This window comes from Furipterus horrens, unplaced genomic scaffold (genome assembly GCF_987537825.1).
Source record: "Furipterus horrens unplaced genomic scaffold, mFurHor1.1.pri manual_scaffold_3, whole genome shotgun sequence".
In the NCBI taxonomy this organism is placed as follows: Eukaryota; Metazoa; Chordata; class Mammalia; order Chiroptera; family Furipteridae; genus Furipterus; species Furipterus horrens.
In genome coordinates this window covers 165,075,956-165,096,483 of record NW_028327173.1, presented here as the reverse complement: position 1 = coordinate 165,096,483, position 20,528 = coordinate 165,075,956, and the positions used below count along the sequence as shown (strand labels likewise).

Here is a 20,528-nt window from a genome sequence, read left to right as displayed (position 1 = left end):
ACTCACGGACAAGCCAACAGTGTGGTGATTGCTAGGGGGGAGGTAGAGGAGGGTCTGGGGGTGATAAATGATGATGCACAGAGACTTGACTTGGGGTGGTGAACACACAATGTGTTGTGCCATTATGCACCTGAAACCTCTATAAATTTGTTAACCAGTGTCACCTCAATACATTCCATAAAAAGGAAAAAAGGCTTAATGAATTTACCCTCTCTTTTTCTCTTTTAGACTCTAAAGGAGAACCTCTTTACATTATTAACTCTTCTAATATAACTGATGAACCCCTTCTGAAAATGTTATTTACAAAGGTACCTAGTTTCATTTCTAGGATTTTTTAATATATGATGTTAGACAATTCTTCCGTATTTAATATTTCAGTTTCCTCCCTTAAAATTTTTTATTCTGAAACTGGGTTGAAGATAGTGAATTATGTAAGCATTTGACAATCCTGAATAATCTCAATAACCCATCTGAGTTAACCTTTTGTTTTTGAATAAGTGAGGGCATGTAAAGTTTCATTGTCATTCAGAACAAAGTTTCTTTTTTTTTTCTTTTTATAATTTATTTATTTGTTTGTTTATTTATTTTATTTTTAGAGAGAGGAGAAAGGAGAAAGAGAGGGAGAGAAACATCACTGTGTGGTTGCCTCTCACGCGCCCTCAACTGGGGACCTCACGTGCAACCTAGTCATGTGCCCTGACTGGGAATCGAACCAGTGACACTTGGCTCACAGGCCGATGCTCAATCCACTGAGCCACAGCAGCCAGGGCCAGAACAAAGTTTCTTGTAATCTGGATATACTAGCATTTTCCCTTACCTGTAGCATTTGAATTTTTACTTCCGTAGATTGTGGGATATGCTTATGTGTGCAAATTTTTGGCATGTTATTCTTTGCCTTTAAGAAATATGTTTATAATATTGAAAAGTAAAGAATATATATAATTTTTAATGTTTGCAATCCAGCGGTTTAATCCTCCTCTATTTGTAGGCAGACAGTGATGGACCGGAATTTAAAACCATTCATGACAATACCAAACAGAAACTGAAGGTAAATCTTTTCTAATTTACTATATATTAATGAGTAAATCTAGCTTTATAGCTATCTTTAGTTGTGAGATTATAAATTCTAAAAATAAGGGTGGCAATAATAATAGCTCTATAATCTTGTAGATAAGAGAAATGCATATAGCTGAAATAAAATTCCTAAAAGAGTTGATTTGATTTTCTACAAGATTGTTTCCCAGATATGAATTAATGCTTAGTTGTTGAGTACCCAAAGAATACACTTTTTAAGGGAATTTTGTTCACTATGGTTATTTGCCATAGTTTTGATAGAAGTGTGAAACATTTGAATTATATATTGATTTTAGGATTAGAATAAATTTAAGGACAAAGCTTACAGCATGGCTCAGTGTAGACATCCACAGTCCATTTAGTATTGATAGTTTGTCTTGGAAACCATATGTACTGTGACTGACCTAAGGAAGGCCTGATAATATTTCCTGTATCTTTACTTAGAACCCATTAAGTTCTGTTGAGGTTAGAATTAATGGTAAGGTTTGACGTTGTAATAGTGAGTTCTTTTTTTATTTTTTTATTTAAAGGCCCTTAATTGAATAATTCTGTGCTACTTGTGTATGTTGAAGCATAACATAAAAATGTTACCATATCTGAAATTCTTCCTTTCTAACTGTTTATCTTAGGTTTCATTTTCATCCTTAGACTTAGTACTTCATTTGGAAGCTTTATTGTCCCTCATGGGTTTTTTATCATCTGCCATTCCATCCTCTGAACCTTCGGAGAAGGAACCTCAGCTGAAACCACTTGTGGGAGAGTCCAGAAGTATCATTGTCAAAGCTGGTATTAACTTTTGAGTCATGGTCTCATACTTTCTGTCTGAATTTTAATAATCATATAATAACGTGTACCGTCAAGCTAAGGTAAATATTTAGCACCTTAATTTTACAGCAGCTCTGACACAAATTAAGTTAGTTCAAAAGAAGGCAAATTTTATCCCTTTGGTATTATGGGGTAATTTAGGTAGGGATTTAACTTATTTTTTTAAAGATTTTATTTATATATTTTTGGAGAGAGGAGAAGGGAGGGAGAAAGAGAGGGAGAGTAGGGAAACATTGATCATTCGCCTCATGTGCCCCAGCCAAGGACTGGGCCCGCAACCCAGATTTAGGAACAGAACCAACAACCTTTCGCTTAGTGGGGTGATGCGCAACCAGTTGAGCCACACTGCTCAGGGCTAGGGAGGGATTTTAAGTAAATGTTTAATATTAATCATGTATGTATATTTTATTTCACTGTCTTTTACATAAAATATTATAAATTTGTTTATATATTTGCACTGATATCTCTGCAGCCTTCACACCAATGAAAGTGAGAAAGGAAGAAATTAAAATATGAATACAATAATGCATAGTAACAAATGCCCATTTTCGTCAGTCAAGTAAACCTGTCAGGTGCTCAACATTTTTAGGTGCTTTTGCAGGACACACAAAAAATTAATCCAAAGAAATAGTCTTCCATTATGCTGTGTAGTTGATTTTTAAGGTTTGATTATGCTACTTTAACTCTTAAGGGAAAAATGCCATTATCATCCCAGTGGTTAAGGACTGGTGTCCCCATACTTTTCCATTTTTTAGGAAAAGGTCTATTTCCCTCAAGTAAGACAGGGATCTAGGAAAATATATCCTGAATTTATCAGTCAAGACCTGGACTACAGTGGGTTAAGGGAATCCATTTGACTGTGATTCCTATATGCATACAAACACACAAATGTTATAAAATATTTTTTTGTATTTTTTTTAAACTTTAGCCCTTTATGCTCATTTTTTATAGAATTTATTTTAGAATTTTTCATGGGGAAATAGGATACATTCTAGATAAATTGATTCTATAGTTAGTAACATGTATGTGTCATAGTTAATTAAATGTATTTTATTAAGTGTTTACTACTGTTTTTCACGAAATATTCTTCTTTAACATATGATATGAAAAAGAATTCAAAATCAAAATTCAGCTTCAGTAGCATTCTCAAATTTTCACATAGAGGGTTTTCTTCCTAGAAGAAAAATTATACTAAAGTTTTTATCTAGCAAATTGTACCTTTAATGTGCTATTAAAGGCTACCTTTATTCTTAATTTGGAGGGGAACATGCTAGTTTTTGTCTGATGGATATTTGAAAATTGATTCAAAATCCATGTTAATTATATGTAGTCTTAATGGAGGCCTTTTTGGTTCTTCATAGTTCCTGATATACTTTTATTTTAGTGAATTTGAGATTATTTTGCTTCCTATATCATCTTTGTACTTTGCTAATCATAAGGTTTCTGTTACTTTCCAGTGTCCGGCAGTACTTCTCAAGATGACGTGTTTGATTTAAAGGTCATGGCTGAATTAAATTCATTTAATATCTTGGTCTGTGATCAGAGGTGTAACCTTGCAGATATTAGAATACATGGTAAGCAGTAATTTCTTGGTGTATGTATTTCTGTTTCCCTACACAGACCTCCAGGAAGAATGAGCTTGTCCATGGTAGATTTCTCATAAGTCATCTTTTGGTTTATTTATGTTGTAACTCTTGCAAACTTTCCGGAGTTGTACTTTGAAATGTTAGAAGTAAATTTGTTATGATTCATGGCTGATCTGAGACAGTCCTGTGTATTTAAAAATTTTCAGAATAAGTCTAAGGCTTAACCTCTAATGCTTTGTGTGCATTTTCAGAATAAGATAACTTTAAACTATGGAGTATGTATCATGATAATACCTCACTGGGTAAAGAAAGTGTCATTATCCTTATTGTCATATTTTGTGCTTATATAGAATCAAGGAAAGAAGTTTTTTAAAAAAATTTGTAACTTTTACCCACTCTCAGCTTGATATCTTATTTTTTAATGGTTCTGAGCCAGCTTGCCAAGATCCAGTTTTGGCCCTAACACTGGCTGGCCTTGAGCAAATTAATTATTAACTTTCTTATGCCTGAGTTCTCTTTTGTGTAAAATGGAAATAGCTATGATAATTATTTATGGGGTGCTTGTGAGGATTAAGTTTACACATTTACATATATTTAGAAAAGTGTCTGGTACATACTAAGCAGTTAAAAAAAGTTTAAAAATTGGCTTCATTAAACAAATAACTACATTATCTGTTTTATAGTTGGTATGGCAATGGTTTGGGCTTATTACTGGGTCTTGCACTGAGGAGCAAAAAATGACAAAAAATTATTTTTGGAGAGAAATCTTAGAAGATTGCATTTTAGATACAGTTTATTATGGAAAGAATAGGACTTATTCATCAAATTATATGACATTTATTATTAGAGCAATAGTTTTTATAATGTAATGTTTATGAAATGGCCGTTTAATGAACATTACGTTTCTTCCTAAATGACCACTTTCGATCTTGCCAAAGAATAGGATATTTGTGTTTGGTGACCTGTAATTAATTTTCCTTGAAATTAGAAAAAAAATTTTCACAACTTTTATTTATGAGATACCCTAGCACTTAAAGATATTATAATCTTCTTAGGTATCTCATACATAGAAGTTGGTACTTCTAATATGTCTGATAGTGATTAATTTTTATTCATTCTGTATCTTGGTAGTGTATTTTTAAACTTAAATACCATGGAATTGGTTCACTTGGATTGGGTGAAAAGTTTGTAAATGTTTCCCACAGGAATGGATGCCTCTATTTCCATGAAGCCAAAGGAGACCGATGTGTTCGCCAGACTTCAGGATATCGTAGTTACAAATGTTGATTTGCTATCCATTCACAAAAAGGTACTTAGAAACAAGGTTTCTATGTTGAAATTTATGTTTTCCCTTTGGGTTTGAGATGCCTTTATCTATTTGTTCAGTATATACTTATTGTCTGTCATGTGTCAGGTACTTAGTTAGGGATTGGACATGAATACGGTCATCATCTGCTTTCACATTGTATGTAGACTAGGTAATTTGTAAAAGTTATTTTTGACCAATTTAGTGCTTGATCTCTCCATTGATAAAATAATTTTTATAGATATAGGAAAAAGTTGTCAAGTATAATTTTTTAAATAATTAGTTGAAAGTTGATTTTAAATGGTGCTTTTTCATATATCACAGATTGTGTAATAAGGAAACATTTATAATACAGTGATACTTCTATTTTGATGTAATAACCAGTTAATATAATACTTTTAGGCTGTCTCTATTTTGGGAGATGAAGTCTTTAGGTTCCAAATGACTCTTTATCCAGATGCCACAGAAGGAAAATCCTATGCCGATATGTCTAAAGTAGATGGCAAACTTAGTCTCAAAGTGGGTTGTATTCAAATTGTTTATGTTCACAAATTCTTCATGTCTCTTTTGGTAAGTTTATTTTTTAATAATTTATTCCTCATTGAGGCCCCAAATATCTTTACCTATATATCTGAACCTAGATAGTCAAAATTTTTACTAATAGGATTGTGTGTAAACATCCAAATGCTGAACAGAATATTATAGTTGAGGAATTCCTTTACATGATGGATAACCAAATGAATTTTTGTTATCATTGTTTTGAACATGTAAACTATTATGCTTTAATATTTTCATAGTTATATATTTTAAAGTACTTTTTAAAACATTGAGGGCTTTTTAGTGTACTTGTTTTATGAAATACCCTTAAAGATATTGAACTAAAAGAATTTTAAAGAAACTCATCAGGCATTTGAAGCACTAATATTGGAACTTATTGCTTTTGGTTATATTTGTGATCAGTAAAGCCACAATTTTTTTTTTTATTTTAAGTATTTATTTCCATGTTAGTATGCTGGGCTAAATATGCCTATGCCTGTTAGCAGGGCTAAAATAGATTTCTACCTAAACCACCATTAGTTTATTTGTTTTTAATTTTATTTGTTTATTTTTAGAGAGAGGGGAAGGGACGGAGAAAGGAAGAGAGAGAAACATCAATGTGTGGTTGCCTCTTATGCACCCCCAACTGGGGACCTGGCCCACAACCCAGGCATGTGCCCTGACTGGGAATCAAACTGGCAATCGTTTGGTTCACAGGTCAGTGCTCAATCCACTGAGCCACACCAGCCAGGGCAACCATCATGTTTTATTTTTAGGGAAAGTAATTTATTTGGAGTGAGGGGAGTTTACGTTGCTTTGTATTATTAGTGGCTGAGCATCAGGAATGTTACTTCTAAGAATGCTTTTTTTTTTATTGGGAAACATCTTTTGCTTTTATTTGAAATTGAGATGAAATGCATCTTACTCTAAAGTAAAGTTTTGGCTCTTATTAATGATAGCAAGATTGTAGACATTTAAGTATCTTTTGCCTGGTTATATTTTTAAAAATCTTCAGAAATAAGCTGGCAAAACTGTTTCTAAGAATAACTTTATTCCTGTGACTTAGAGGTATATATTTGAACTTAATTTGCGAAAAGTAGAGTGCTCTCTTTCATCTATTTCAATTTGAATTTAAAATGAGCAACATTCATGAGTAAAAAGGGAGACTTTAAAATATTGTTACCAAAATTTGTCATAAGAACTGAATAACTCTGTAATATATAATATGAAAGTTAGAGGACTCTTTTTCTGTAGTAGTAATTATTGTTAATATCTCAGTGTATATTTCTAGATTTTACTCTCTATAAACACAATCATAAATTACATCTCTTTTATATTACTTTTTATTTAATTTTTCTTTTTGAAGTAAATATTTTTTAAAGTTTGTCCTTTTTAAAATAAATCCTTTTTTGGGTGAAATCTAAATGTAAGTCTCTTCCAACAGAACTTCCTCAACAATTTCCAATCTGCCAAAGAAGCTTTGAGCGCAGCCACAGTACAGGCTGCAGAAAGAGCTGCTTCCAGCATGAAAGACTTGGCTCAGAAGAGTTTCCGCCTTTTGATGGATATCAATTTGAAAGCACCAGTTATTATCATTCCTCAGTCTTCAGTATCACCTAATGCTGTTATAGCAGATCTGGGTTTAATCAAAGTTGAAAACAAATTTAGCTTAGTTCCTATGGAACGTTATCCTCTTCCCCCAGTCATTGACAAAATGAGCATCCAACTCACTCAGTTGAAACTCTCCAGGTATAAATATATAATCCAGTTGTGTGTTACTTAGTGTAAATAGGACTTTCGTAGACTTTTTCCAGGGGTAAAATTCTCTGGTGATTTGTGGTTGTCATTCTTTATTTTTTCTAAATATGAAACCTTGACTCCTGGTGTTTTGTCAGTGGTTAGTGGCAGTGTACTTGATAGTAGCTGCATTTTGCCTCGTTCAATTTATAATGTGGTTTTTTCCATTCTATAAAAATTTCCTATTACAAAATAACAGTTTATTCAATAATACTTAATTTAGATTTATTTTTATTTGTATTTTTTCTTTACACATAACTTTTCTGTAGATGGGAGAAAACTTCCTAAGATATAATAAAATTTAAGATTTATTTTCTTACTTCTAAACCTTGTCACATTTGGGAATTCTCAGTGAGGTATATAAAAGATTATTGAGTACAAATGGGGACGTGTTGGCTCTGTTAAATGACAAGAGTTCTTATCTGGGTGCACATGGTTGTGATCAGGCAAGCTAGAAAAGACTGTTACCATACGTTTGCTTAACTTCTGGGTTTGGTGAATTTTTCCCTTTAAGTTTAGAGAAGTACCAATAACATAAAACTAAACACTATAGAGGCTACCACTTTCTTCGTCCTCCATTTTTAGAAAGATGTAACGTTTATTTTTAACATTGCACTATTTGCTATTATTAAATAGTCCTTGTGAAAGATAGTTAATAGTGCAATGATAGGCTCCATTTTAGTTAGCTCTGCATGTAAACCTGATTTATTCTGATAGCTTTTAGTGTTTAGGAAAATTCTATGTAGAAACTTAAATAATATGATATTCTTCATTTTAAAATATAAGTTTCAAAAATATAAAATAAATTCTTGCTTATCTTTCAGAACTATCTTGCAGGCTGGCTTGCCACAATATGACATTGAAATTTTAAAACCCGTCAACATGCTTTTGTCTATACAGCGAAATTTAGCAGCAACATGGTATTTACAAATTCCAGGGATGGAGATAAAAGGAAAGCTAAAACCTATGCAGGTAAGTATATGTATAAGAAGATATGACAATTGCTAGATAGTCTTTTTTATCATTGGTCAGCACAGTTCTAATGTTTATCAGAAGTGATCATAAATTAAAAGGAAATACTTCAACTGCAAACGAAGTCATCCTAATTTCCTACACTTTTCTTTATTTCATTTTTGTCAAATATTTGGTAAAGCCAGCAAGAGGTCTGAGATAAAACGTATTAATATCTACTGAAAATATTATTAGTAATTTTGGAAAATTCTAATAAAGTTTTAAGGCAGTTAAATTATAAGGATAAAGTGAAATTTAAATACTACATTCACAGAACCTTAGTAGTATTTTTAATTTATAAAAGCACTTTTTTAATTAGAAAAGTGGACATTTTAAATAAGTGAATGTGTTTATTGGAAAAGCATGTAAATACAGCAATATTTTTGAAAATGTAGTTAGTAGATTATGTATAGACTCATAGGAAGGGGTGATACTGATTGAAGATGATCGTGGAAGTGTAGGAATCCGGACATTCTTGTGTCCTTGTGTGTGAAATTGTTGAGGCCAAACTGAAGAGAGTGACTAAGCAAACAGAACATGTGAAAAACAAAAATTTAGTGATTTTTGATATCTGTGATTACTTCTAAGATAAAATAGAAAAGGTCAAAGGAGCTGAGTTCTACTAGGGAAGAACTTAAAATTGAAGTTTATTGTAGGAATGTCCCTGTGTGTAGTGTAACTAGATACATTATATGAGGAGCAGTGACTGTTTAGGGTATTCATAGAAAATTCTCTGTTCCAGAGTATGGGACGACTCTTAATTTCTCCCTTACTGTTAAGATATTAGATCTCAGGACTAATATTTGTCCCATTTCCCTTTCTTTCAAAGATTGACAGCAAAAGTAAAACCTAAACGTCTTATCAGGAGAATGTGGATCAAATTATGGTATATTCATACAATGGACATTATAAAGTAGATAAAGTGAAGGAGCTAGAACTGTACAAAGCAAAATGGGTGTATCTTAAACATAATAATCACAAAAATTGAGTTGCAAAATGATAGTGCCTTTCTATAACATTTCAGATTTTACAACAAGCAAGCCAATGGTAGTACTCTATATTGTTTATAGTGGTAAATGTAAGAAAGCATTCATGGGAAGAATAATTCTATAGTTCAGGATAGTGTCTTTATTTGAGGAGGTAAGTCCTAACTTGGGGGACAAAGGGTACTGCGGTGTTCAGAGAAGAAAGTGCTGTGAATGCATGCATGCTTGTGTGAATTTGCATTTAAGCACTTGAAACAGGCCATTTGGATCACTCTGTGTGTGAGGAAAATGTACAAAACCTAGAAGGGTTAAAAGGTTTAATGGATCTTAACAACTAGTGGCTGCTCTGTTTGTTCTGCTTTATGTTCTGCGGCCATCTATGAGGAAGAGGATATCATTGGTATTTTAAACATTAAGAAACTTGAATTAAGGAAGCTAAGGAATTTGGCCATCAACACAGCTTGAAAGTGGTAGAGTTGATAGAGATCTGCCTGTCTCAGAAGCTCTTGCTTTCTTTATTTCCTTTCTGTCACATATCCCTTTTATAAAGTTAGAAGATGAACGAGATACTAATTTCCTGGTTTGTGTTTTGGCTTTTAAAAATACTTTGTAGATGCATTTGTTACTCTTCTGAGAGGCATTGTTCTTGATAAGTTAAACAAATGTTTTATGTATGCCCAGATGCATATGTACTGAGAATAAGAGCTGCACATTATAGAAGAGCATCTTTTTCTTGGTGGAGTCCAAAAACTGAGCAGTACTCTTTCAATATTGAGTTCGGAGGAGAGTAAATAATAATATGCAGGAAGGAGCTGGCACTGGGTGAGAAGAGAGAGAGGCAGAATGGAGATGAGGTGGTAAGGAGAGGGGAGAGAGGCACAAGTCCAGGAACAGGATGAAACAGAGAATAACAGGTAAGGCAAAGGGTGATGGAGTGCGAGTGCCAGAGGCAGTGGCTTGGATATGGGTGGAGACAGAGTGTGTTTATACATGGGAGGCAAGTCTCATAACTATACAAGATGAAATACTTCTCTACTATATTTATGGTCCTAACTCCTTTTTTAAAAGTTAAATTTACTGGGATGACATTGGTTAATAAGATTATATAGGCTTCATGTATACAATTCTGTGATACATCATCTGTATATTGCACTGTGTGCCCATCACCCAAGTCAGATCTTCTGTCAGCATGTATTTGACCCTTTACCCTTGATGAGCTTCTGTGCCCCTTCCCTCGGGTAACCACTGTACTGTTGTCTGTGTATAGGAGTTTTTGTTTGTTGTTTGCTCATTTATTGCTTTCAGTTTTATATCTCACACATGAATGAAAGCATCTGGTTCTTAACCTTTTCTCTCTGACTTTTCATTTAGTATACGGTAATATTCTCAAGATCCATTCCTGTTGTCGCAAATGTCAGTACAGCATTTCATCTTTTCTTATGGCTGAGTGGTATTCCATTGTGTACATGTACCACTTCTTCATCTGGTCAGCTGGCGAAGGGCACTTCCATTGTTTCCGTGTCCTGGCCATCATGCATAATGCTGCAGTAAACATAGGGGTGCATATATCTTTGTGGATAACTGTTTTCAAATTTTCCAAGTAGGTATCCAGAAGAGGGTTTCTGGTTCATATGGTAACTCTATTTTTAGTTTTCGAGGGGCCTCCAGATTGTTTTCCATAGTGGCTGTACCAGTTTACATTCCTACCAGCAGTGAACAAGGATTCTTTTTTCTACACAACCTCTACAACTCTTGCTATTACAATACTTATTTTGTTGATAATAGCATTTTAACAGGTGTGAGGTGGTATCTCATGGTTGTTTCAATTTGCATTTCCCTAATTGCTAGAGAAGTTGAGCATCTTTTCATATATCTGTTGACCTTTTTTATGTCTTCTTGGGAGAAGAGTTTTCTGTTCAGGTCCTCTGCCCATTTTTTAATTGGATTGTTTGTTTGATGTGGCGTTATGAGTTCTTAATATAGTTTGGATTTTAACCCCTGTAAGAGCTGTTGTTTGCAAATATCTTCTCCCACTCCATTGGTTGCTTTTTTGTTTTGTTGTTGGTTTCTTCTGCTATGCAGAAGCTTTTTAGTTTGATATAGTCCTGTTAATTTATTTTTGCCTTTACTTCACTTGTCTTTGGAGTCAGATTCATAAAACCTTCTCTAAGTCCAAGTTCCCTAATTTTAGTACCTGTGTTTTCTTCTATGTAATTCATTGTTTCAGGTCTTATATTTAGGTCTTTGATCTGTTTTGAGTTAATTTTTGCATATGGGAAGACTCAGTAGTCTGGTTTCATTCTTTTGCATGCGACTTGTAAATTGATTGAATTTGCCAATGAAAAGGTACAGAGTAGCAGATTGGATCAAAAACCAAAACCCAGTTATATGCTGTCTTTAGGAGACACATCTAAGCTGCAAAGACAAATATAGACTCAAAGTGAAAGAGTGGAACACGATTCTCGAAGGCAATGGCATTCACAGAAAAGCAGGTGTGGTCGTGGTCGGCAGCCGTCCGTCTCGAGAGACGATGGTGTAGCTTCTTAAGAGTCTATCTGCACCGCCGAGAATGGCTGTGCAGTCCGACTCAGGAGTGACATCGTATCTGTCTCCTCCCGTGTTGAATCGACATCTTGCGATGACGCTGAAGCTACAGAGCCTGGGCAGGGTGATATGGAGGGTCTGCTGTTGCCCATGCAGCAGACCCCCCCTCTCTTCGCAGCTGAAGGGTCCAAGGGAAAGACGGAGTCAATACAGCTTGGCTTCAGGTGCGCCGCAGGAGTTGCCGGTGTTGACTACAACGTCAAACCGCCTTAGGGACTCCGGCTCCGGATTTTCTGTCGGGGTTTACTCCCTTAGCCTTTCCCCTGAAGAGGTATGCCGCAAGGCAGCGGAGGTTTTTTGGAGTCAGAGTTTTCCTTCTCTGATGTACCCTGACTGGAAGATCGAACCAGCGACACTTAGCTCGCAGGCCGACGCTCAATCCACTGAGCTAAACCAGCCAGAAAAGCAGGTGTAGCCATACTTATATTTGACAAAACAGATTTCAAGATAAAAAAGGTAACGAGAGACAAAGATGGACATTTTATAATGATAAAGGGAACACTGCATCTAGAAGACAGAATACTTCTCAATATATATGCACTCAATCAGGGAACACCAAAATAAATAAAGCAACTACTAACAGAACTAAAGGGAGAAACTGACAAAAACAGTCATAGTCGGGGGCCTTAATACCCCATTGACAGCTATAGATAAATCATCCAAAAAGAAAATTAGTAAAGAAATACTGGTCTTAAATGACAAATCAGACCAAATGGACATAATTGACATTTACAGAGCCTTTCATCTCAGAACATCAGATTCTACATTCTTTTTTAGTGCACATGGAACATTCTCAAGGATAGACCATATATTGGGACACAAAACTAGCCTCAATAAATTTAAGAAGATTGAAATTATACCAAGCATATTTTTCAACTACAGTGTTTTGAAAATAGAAATCAATTGCAAAAAGGAAGCGAAAAAACCACAAATATGTGGAGAATAATTCCCCCCTGCCCTTTTTAAGTTTGGTTAGCGATTTCCAACCAGTGTGCTGTGAGACTTCTTAAAACTTGCAATACCTGGCTATTTAATCATGGCACTGACCTCTTTTCCCTTAGGTTGTCAAATAAAAAAATGAAAATAGCCAACACAACAATAGTTGTTCTGTGTGAATGAATAAAAAAATTATACCTATTTTTTTGTCAGCTCAGCGAAAAATATATTTTTGGGTGTACCTCAGAATTTTAGTAATTAGTTTATGTGTTCCATGAGAAGAAAAAGGTTAAAAATTGCTGAGTTAAATGAACAGTTAATTTGAGGAACCTCATAAGTTAAGGCATAGATATGATATTCTGCATTTTTATTACTTTATATTAACACCAACTTCTTGGTTTGTAGGTTGCTCTCAGTGAAGATGATTTAACAGTTTTAATGAAAATTTTGCTGGAAAATCTTGCAGAAGCTTCTTCACAGCCAAGCCCTACACAATCTTCCCAAGAGGCTGTAAGAGTCAAAAAAGATGTTTCAGGTGGACCTGATCACCACAAAGGTATAAATTGGTGAAGGTCTTTGCTTTGATTATGGAGAGAAATCACCATTAATGCCATATTTATATTTAGTTGTTTTTTTTTTTTTTTTATATTTAGTTTTTTTAAGTTGTCCTGCATAATGTAGCATGAACCGACTCAGTATTACATCAATATTATTTATTGTGGAAGAGATCCCAGGGGAAAGAGGCATACTCAGTGTCTGCTCTAAGGGAAGGGGCTCCCTGTTGTTGCTTACTCGATGCATGTTTGCCTTTTACTTGTGAAAGCTGAACTCAAGAGGCAAACTTGAGGCATGCTTAGGTCCCTAATAATTAAGAGAGAAAAGAATCTTGGTATCTTACTCAGATGACCTGCCCATGAGAAAGGAAGGTATTCTTGTATAGTAACAGCTTTACTTACCTGGCTTCATTAGAGAATGATATACAGTGGTACCTCGCTACTTGTCAGCTTCAGAACTAGTTCAATCTGGTACCTGCCACATTTTGACAAGGAAAAAATGTTTCAGTACTTGGCACTTGCTAGAACTTCTAGGAATCACTACGCCATCCCACAAGAGACAATGCTTTATCAATCGTTGCTTGCTCGCCACTTGTCAGAATGAATTAACTAAAGTCCTGAGGTACCACTGTAGGCAGATACATAAAGGAATTTTCCAGGTTATTAAAATTGAATCTTTTAAGAGCACCAAACCTTTTAAAATTCAGCCATTTGTAAAGGATAATTTTTCTAAAATACAAGGTTTCTTTTTGCCATATTAAATGATTATGTAGAATATAATTTCACTCTTTTTCATCATTTTAAGTCATTGATGTGACTGTTATGTTTTATTAGACAGTGAATGGGTTAATATTTCCATGGTGAAAAGGAGATGAAGTGTCCCTTGCTCTTACAATAAATGTTCCTAGACTTGTATTTTTATAATGCTTTGATCATCAACTATTACACCTGTAAAACTACATTTTGGTAATACCATACCAACATTGCTTCTGCTCTAGTAAAGATGAGTGTGTTTTGAGATAGCAAGACAAATTATTAGAGCAGTATGCAAAGTAAGGTTTTTGGTTTCAGGTGGATAGTTATGAGTTCTATATGAGCTTGGTGAAACTAGCATCTTCTCCCAAGGTTGGGTTAATGCCACCGTTTAGACAAATGCTAGATAGCAGGCTCTTGCTTTGGTTAGGCAAGAACTATGTCGTCGGCAGCCGTCCGTTTCGAGAGACGATGGTGTAGCTTCTTAAGTGTCTATCTGCACCGCCGAGAATGGCTGTGCAGTCCAACTCGGGAGTGACACGGTATCTGTCTCCTCCCGTGTTGAATCGACATCTTGTGATGACGCTGGAGTGTCCTCTCCAGTGAAGCTGAAGCTACAGAGCCTGGGCAGGGTGATATGGAGGGTCTGCTGTTGCCCATGCAGCAGGCCCCCCCTCTCTTCGCAGCTGAAGGGTCCAAGGGAAAGACGGAGTCAATACAGCTTGGCTTCAGGTGCGCCGCAGGAGTTGCCGGTGTTGACTACAAAGTCAAACCGCCTTAGGGACTCCGGCTCCGGATTTTCTGTCGGGGTTTACTCCCTTAGCCTTTCCCCTGAAGAGGTATGCCGCAAGGCAGCGGAGGTTTTTTGGAATCAGAGTTTTCCTTCTCTGATGTGCCCTGACTGGAAGATCGAACCAGCGACACTTAGCTTGCAGGCCGACGCTCAATCCACTGAGCCAAACCAGCAAGAACTATGTACAGATGAATAAATTATAGCAGGCAAGCTTTATGTGATTAGTGGTTTATTATGTTCAGATGTGTTCAGTTCATGTATCTGGTTCTGGATATTTGGTTAATGTGATATTTGGGTTGGCCAAAAAGTTCATTTAGTTTTTTCTGTAAATAAAAGACATTTTTCATTTTCACCAATAACTTGAGTTATTTGGATATTTTGACTATGTCGGCTGTCTCCCATGTGATATAATGTTGATTGTTCTCAATGTCTCAATTTGATTTCTGTCAACTTAAACTGGTCTACCCGACCGTGGAGCATCATCCAGCAAGAAATCTCCAGCATGAAACTTTACAAACCACTTTTGACATATTCAGTCAGTCACAGCACCTTCTCCATATGCTGCACAGATCTGTTTTTGTATTTCAGTTGTGTTTTTACCTTTTTAAAGTAGTAAAGCATAATATGCTGATAATTTTGTGTGTTTTATTCAGTATTAAAATGGTTACACAAAAATTCACCAATTTTGATGTGTTTTGTTTTGTTTCTAATTCATAGTGGTATGACAGCTGTCACAATACAATAACAAAATTTTTTTGAATGAAGTTAAAGACAACTAAGTGCTACTAGAGCCATCTTATGGAAAAAGAAAAAAAAAAAAAACTTAATGAACTTTTTGGCCATCCCATATTTTGGGAAACTTGTGAGTCCAGATGAAAGCTGCAAACATAGTGAATATTGGAATGTAAATTTTTTTTCAGAGAAGTAAAGAAAAAATAACCCAGCGTTTTTCAACTTGTAGAAGCCTTTATGGGTTAAAGTTCTGCAGTGTTTGCTGTTTTAGTAACTTTAAGAACAGATTTTCCTATGAATGACCAAAGAATAGAATTAATCCACAAACTATATTATAGAATCACTTTGTAAGAATGATTGAAATATCTTTCAGTGTCTTTGTAAGATATCGAAAGCAATTTCTATTCTTACGTGTCTAAAAAAATTTCTGCCTAAAGATAAGGGAAAAGACTCGATTACCTCTTGAAGTTTCTTTCTTCTCAAAATTCCAAAGGCTGCCTGCCCCAAGTTAGATTTGAGCTCTATTTGACTCTGCTATTGAGTTATGTTATGTTCTTATGAAGGTCGTAGATTGGGTGACACGGTAATTAAAGGTGGTAAGAAGTGCGCTATGCTAGCAGAGGATCTGTTACTGACTGTCTCTCCTAGGGCAAAGTATTTTCTTTTTATATGCCTGTAGTTTCATAATCTGTTGAGAACATCTTGTAACCAGTTACACGAAATGCTTTGATAACTAAATTATCTATAACAAGTAGTCTTTCTCTGGAGAGGCTTTTTAAATATCCAAATCAATAAAATTATTGGTGAAAATGAACAAAAAAAATTTGTCTTGATAGTCTTTGCAAGACCCCCTCTTTTTTTTTTAAATGTGGAAATCTGCCTGTTATTTTGCCGTGTACTAAATATATACAGAAATAAATCATTGACATTTTTATTGTTTTGTAATATTTAAAGAATTCTAGAAATATGATATATATTTAGAATAATAAATTATCCCAGCCATCAAAATATAAATCAAATTATACACCTACATAAAGTTTAAAAATTTTTATATTTATGTTTGAACCATCAGAACAAGATTTAGCAGACTCAGAGCTTTCTATGGACCAGCATGTCACTCTCCAATTTGACTTTCACTTTGAATCTCTTTCCATTGTTCTTTATAACAGTGATATCAACCAGGTATGTACTAAATTTCTGTATTTAGAAATAAGTCCTCAGCTCTTTATGGAATTTTAGAATATTGCATTTTTGATATGTCTATTCATTTAAAAACTTATATGTCTGAAATTCTATTTGGACTACAGAATATATTGTACATTGATCTTGCTCTCTTCCTTCACTTTGTTACTGTTTTTAATATTACTAGGCTAAGGATATTTTCCTAAATAATATTAGCACTAAAACACTTAAATCTATCACTAGTAGAAGAATTTTATATATGAATAAATAATTATATGCACAATTTTACTATATAACTAAATATATATGCATATATAACTACTTAAGAAAAATAATTTAGTAGTAGCTTTGGAACCTTAGAGGATTATTTTTAAATTTGTGATTATCCATGATAGAAAAGCATTAATTATGTTCTTACTGAATAAATTTCATATATAGTAGATAATATATTCAAGGTACTTATTAATAAATTGAAGAACCGAGGTCTTGTACCATAATGATTTGAACTAAATAATGTATCAGTGGTATTTCAGAAAGCTATTTTTTATTCTGTAGATAGTGTCTTTTAATACATATTTTTCATTATATCAATTAATTATGTTGTATAGTACTCAATACCAATTCCATATGCTAATACCCATAATTTACACTGATTCATATTCATATATTTTCTGATTATGGATGTCACATCTGTTGTTAATGTCCATTTATATGTTATCTTACATTTTATATTATTTTCTAAAAATTACATAATTCATACATGGTTACTGTTGAGCCTCGACTAGTACTTGTTCTTTGTACAGTGAACTGCCTTAATTTCTAATCTTTAATATTGATTAAAAGGTGAGAAAATTACCTTTCTGGAAAATGAACAGTTAAATATATTCTTTATTTCACTTAAGTTACCATCATTCCTCTGGTTCCCCAGCTTTAGAATCTCAGTATGTTCTTTTACTTCTTTCTTTGTTGAACATTATTCATTTAGACACTGATTACTATGAGTTTTTTTCTTCAAGTGAACAGTTCTTTTTTTCTGTCAGTTCTCACTGCTGCTTCTAGTCCTGCAATGGCTTCTTTGTTGCTCTTTTTCCTTTCATCCATTGTCCATGTTGGTGCAAGATCAGTTTCCTAAATGATTTGTATGTAGCCATTTACAACTTCCCATTCTACTTAAAAAAATTCAGTGCTTTGTAAATTTTACCTTATTAAAAAAAAAAATTCACTGGCTTCGAATTGTCTCCATCATTATCTGTACCACAAACATTAATACATTGTGATCAGTAGATATGTAACAGGTCATTTCTATTAATAGTTACAAATCAGAAATCTGTGAATTATGTACATTTTTATAAATTAAACTCATTCCAAGTTTGTCAGTAATAATGTCATTTTGACCCATTTGCATGCAGTGTACTCTCTTAAGTGAGAGAAGGTGTGGAGTTATAACGCATGCCAAGGATTAATTGCATATCACCAATACCCTCATATGAATACCATGGTCTATAGTGAGCTATGAGGACTAATGTGTTTTACTTAACTGAAGACTTTTTTTTTTTAGTTAGGTTTTGTTCTTTTAAAGTCTGGCCATACCTACACAATTTTGAGCTATGTTTTGATGACATAAAGATTGAGGTCCTTTTTCCTATAAATAAAATTTTACATCTTTAGTATTTGAGAGCTCAATTAGACCTCCATATATTTCTCTCCAGCCTTTATTCCCTACCATTCTTTATTTGGGCTATTCACGTCTAAGCAGCCTGTACCTTTGTGCCTTCAGAGCATCTTGAATTGTTTGTTGATGTTTTTTACCTATCTAGAGTGTCTTTTATACCCTCTTAGCCTGTGTAATTTCCCTCAGTCTTTGAGGCTCAATTAAGTACTCACTTTCATGATTTTTTCTAGCCCATAATGACCTCTTTGACTTTCTGAGCTTTTGCTATTTATATGCTTTACCTTATCACTTAATATCCTTTGTGGAATATATTGGAGGATATAAATATAAATAATTACTACATGTCATTTTTTGATCATTTACAGCTTATAGCATCTCTTTGTGATGTTCCTTGTAATATATTTCTTTTCTTTTTTTCAATAAGGGTATAGGCTCACTTAACTACCATGCCTTGCCATTCTTGTAAACCTCATAGTTCCTGTCATATTGTTTTTCACAGAAGAGTTCATTAAATACTTATTAGAATGTTTGACTGACAAAAATATTTCCTGATTATTTTTATTGCATTGAACTGATAAACTTTTATATATTAATTATCAGCACACAGATATATGTATTCATTTGTATATATGCATACACTGACAAACACGAATATTATTCTGTTTTGTTTTTTGTGTTTAACACTGATTCTTTTAAAATTTGTGATATTGATTTGCCTTTAATATCTTAATTAAGAAATATGTTTACAAGTAATGATATAATATTTAAAGATAATTTATTCTTTTTTCTTGAAAACTGTAACACAGGAATCCAAACTTTCATTTCATAATGATAGTTTCCGGCTTGGCGAACTCAGACTACATCTTATGGCCTCCTCGGGGAAGATGTTTAAGGATGGCTCAGTGAATGTCGGCATTAAACTTAAGACATGCACCCTCGATGATCTCAGAGAAGGCATTGAGAGAGCAACATCAAGGTTTGTCATCTCTGAATTTGCTATACATTATTTAAGGTTGCCATTACACCTGGCATTGCTACCAGGCATTTGATTGCTAGGCTTGGGATTATCAAAAGAGGTCTTTGGTCATACTGCAGTTTGAAGAGTATCAGGAAGTAGTGCTGATGTCAGATTCAATTGCTTTAAAATTGGAATTAAAGAAAACTTTAATAATAAAATGTAGTACTATCTTAAAAGTAAGAACCAGGAGCTGTAAGAATTTTAATGGTTAAATCCACATGGGGTGGTCCATTGGTAATATATATTTTTCTAAATTGTTTCCAATAGGCAGAATCTTTTTTCAAAAGTCTTGAAACTATGTAAAATTTTATAAATTTATAAATTACATAAAATTATATAAATTTATAAGTTATATATACATTTTTTTGTTATTTATTTTGCCTATAAACAATTCTGTGACATTTCTTTCAAGATTTTAGTAGAAGTGGAGCCTCTAGCATTTATAAATTGGCAAACTGTTTTTGAAAGATTAACTCATAACAGCCTGCTGTAATGTGAGAAATGTTTAATATCCTAATTTATGTTTTTATTTCTTTCCCAAATAATGACAATATTTTTGTCTTCATTTTTGTTTTTTTGGTATAAAAATTAAATTATTCTGCTACCTAACCTTGTACTCTGTTGAATACATCCTGAATACTTCTGAGCCCTTTGTTTTTCTAAGAGGTGAATAATTGAAAAAATAATGCTATCATTCATCCAGCTTTTCTAGTTTTCACATTTATGTTTGAGGTAGCTGTCCACAGCTGTCTAGGCAACAGTGATGAAAAGTCATCATCTTTTTGGTAGTCTGCTCTTTCTAGCACATGTGAAGATGTATGGGAACTATCATTGCAGTCACTTGATCAACACTGGCTGATTTGAATTGTGTTGAATACTTTCAGACTCAAATATATAGGCTGATCCTTGATGGTAAATTCCTTGAAGGAGGTTTTATTTTGAAAAATAATCTAGAGAGTTATCTTTTAAATTTTGTGGGACCCATTAATGAGGTTAGTTAATTGTTGAAATTTCTTTCAGCCATCATTGATTTGTTTTTTTAGTATTGCAATATAATTATAAAATATTTTGTAATTGCTCAATAACCTGATTCTTGCTGTAGAGATTAGGAGACCATGTCTTGAATGCTAATTAGGTAATTAGACTCTAGTTAACAGTGGCC

At 33.8% G+C, this 20,528-nt stretch overlaps 1 protein-coding gene across 4 annotated transcripts in view; it reads left to right on the top strand.

The window, feature by feature from the left end:
* The window catches only part of VPS13C (vacuolar protein sorting 13 homolog C), a 182,807-nt gene that overhangs the window by 96,259 nt on the left and 66,020 nt on the right, over positions 1-20,528 (top strand). For all 4 annotated transcript variants that reach the window (XM_090270692.1, XM_090270691.1, XM_090270694.1 and 1 more), the window contains 11 exons: positions 229-308; positions 989-1,048; positions 1,704-1,860; positions 3,357-3,473; positions 4,691-4,794; positions 5,194-5,361; positions 6,773-7,077; positions 7,950-8,097; positions 13,068-13,218; positions 16,567-16,676; positions 19,155-19,324. In XM_090270692.1, the coding sequence (XP_090126818.1) occupies positions 229-308; positions 989-1,048; positions 1,704-1,860; positions 3,357-3,473; positions 4,691-4,794; positions 5,194-5,361; positions 6,773-7,077; positions 7,950-8,097; positions 13,068-13,218; positions 16,567-16,676; positions 19,155-19,324 (1,570 nt within the window). The remainder of the gene's footprint in view (positions 1-228; positions 309-988; positions 1,049-1,703; positions 1,861-3,356; positions 3,474-4,690; positions 4,795-5,193; positions 5,362-6,772; positions 7,078-7,949; positions 8,098-13,067; positions 13,219-16,566; positions 16,677-19,154; positions 19,325-20,528) is intronic.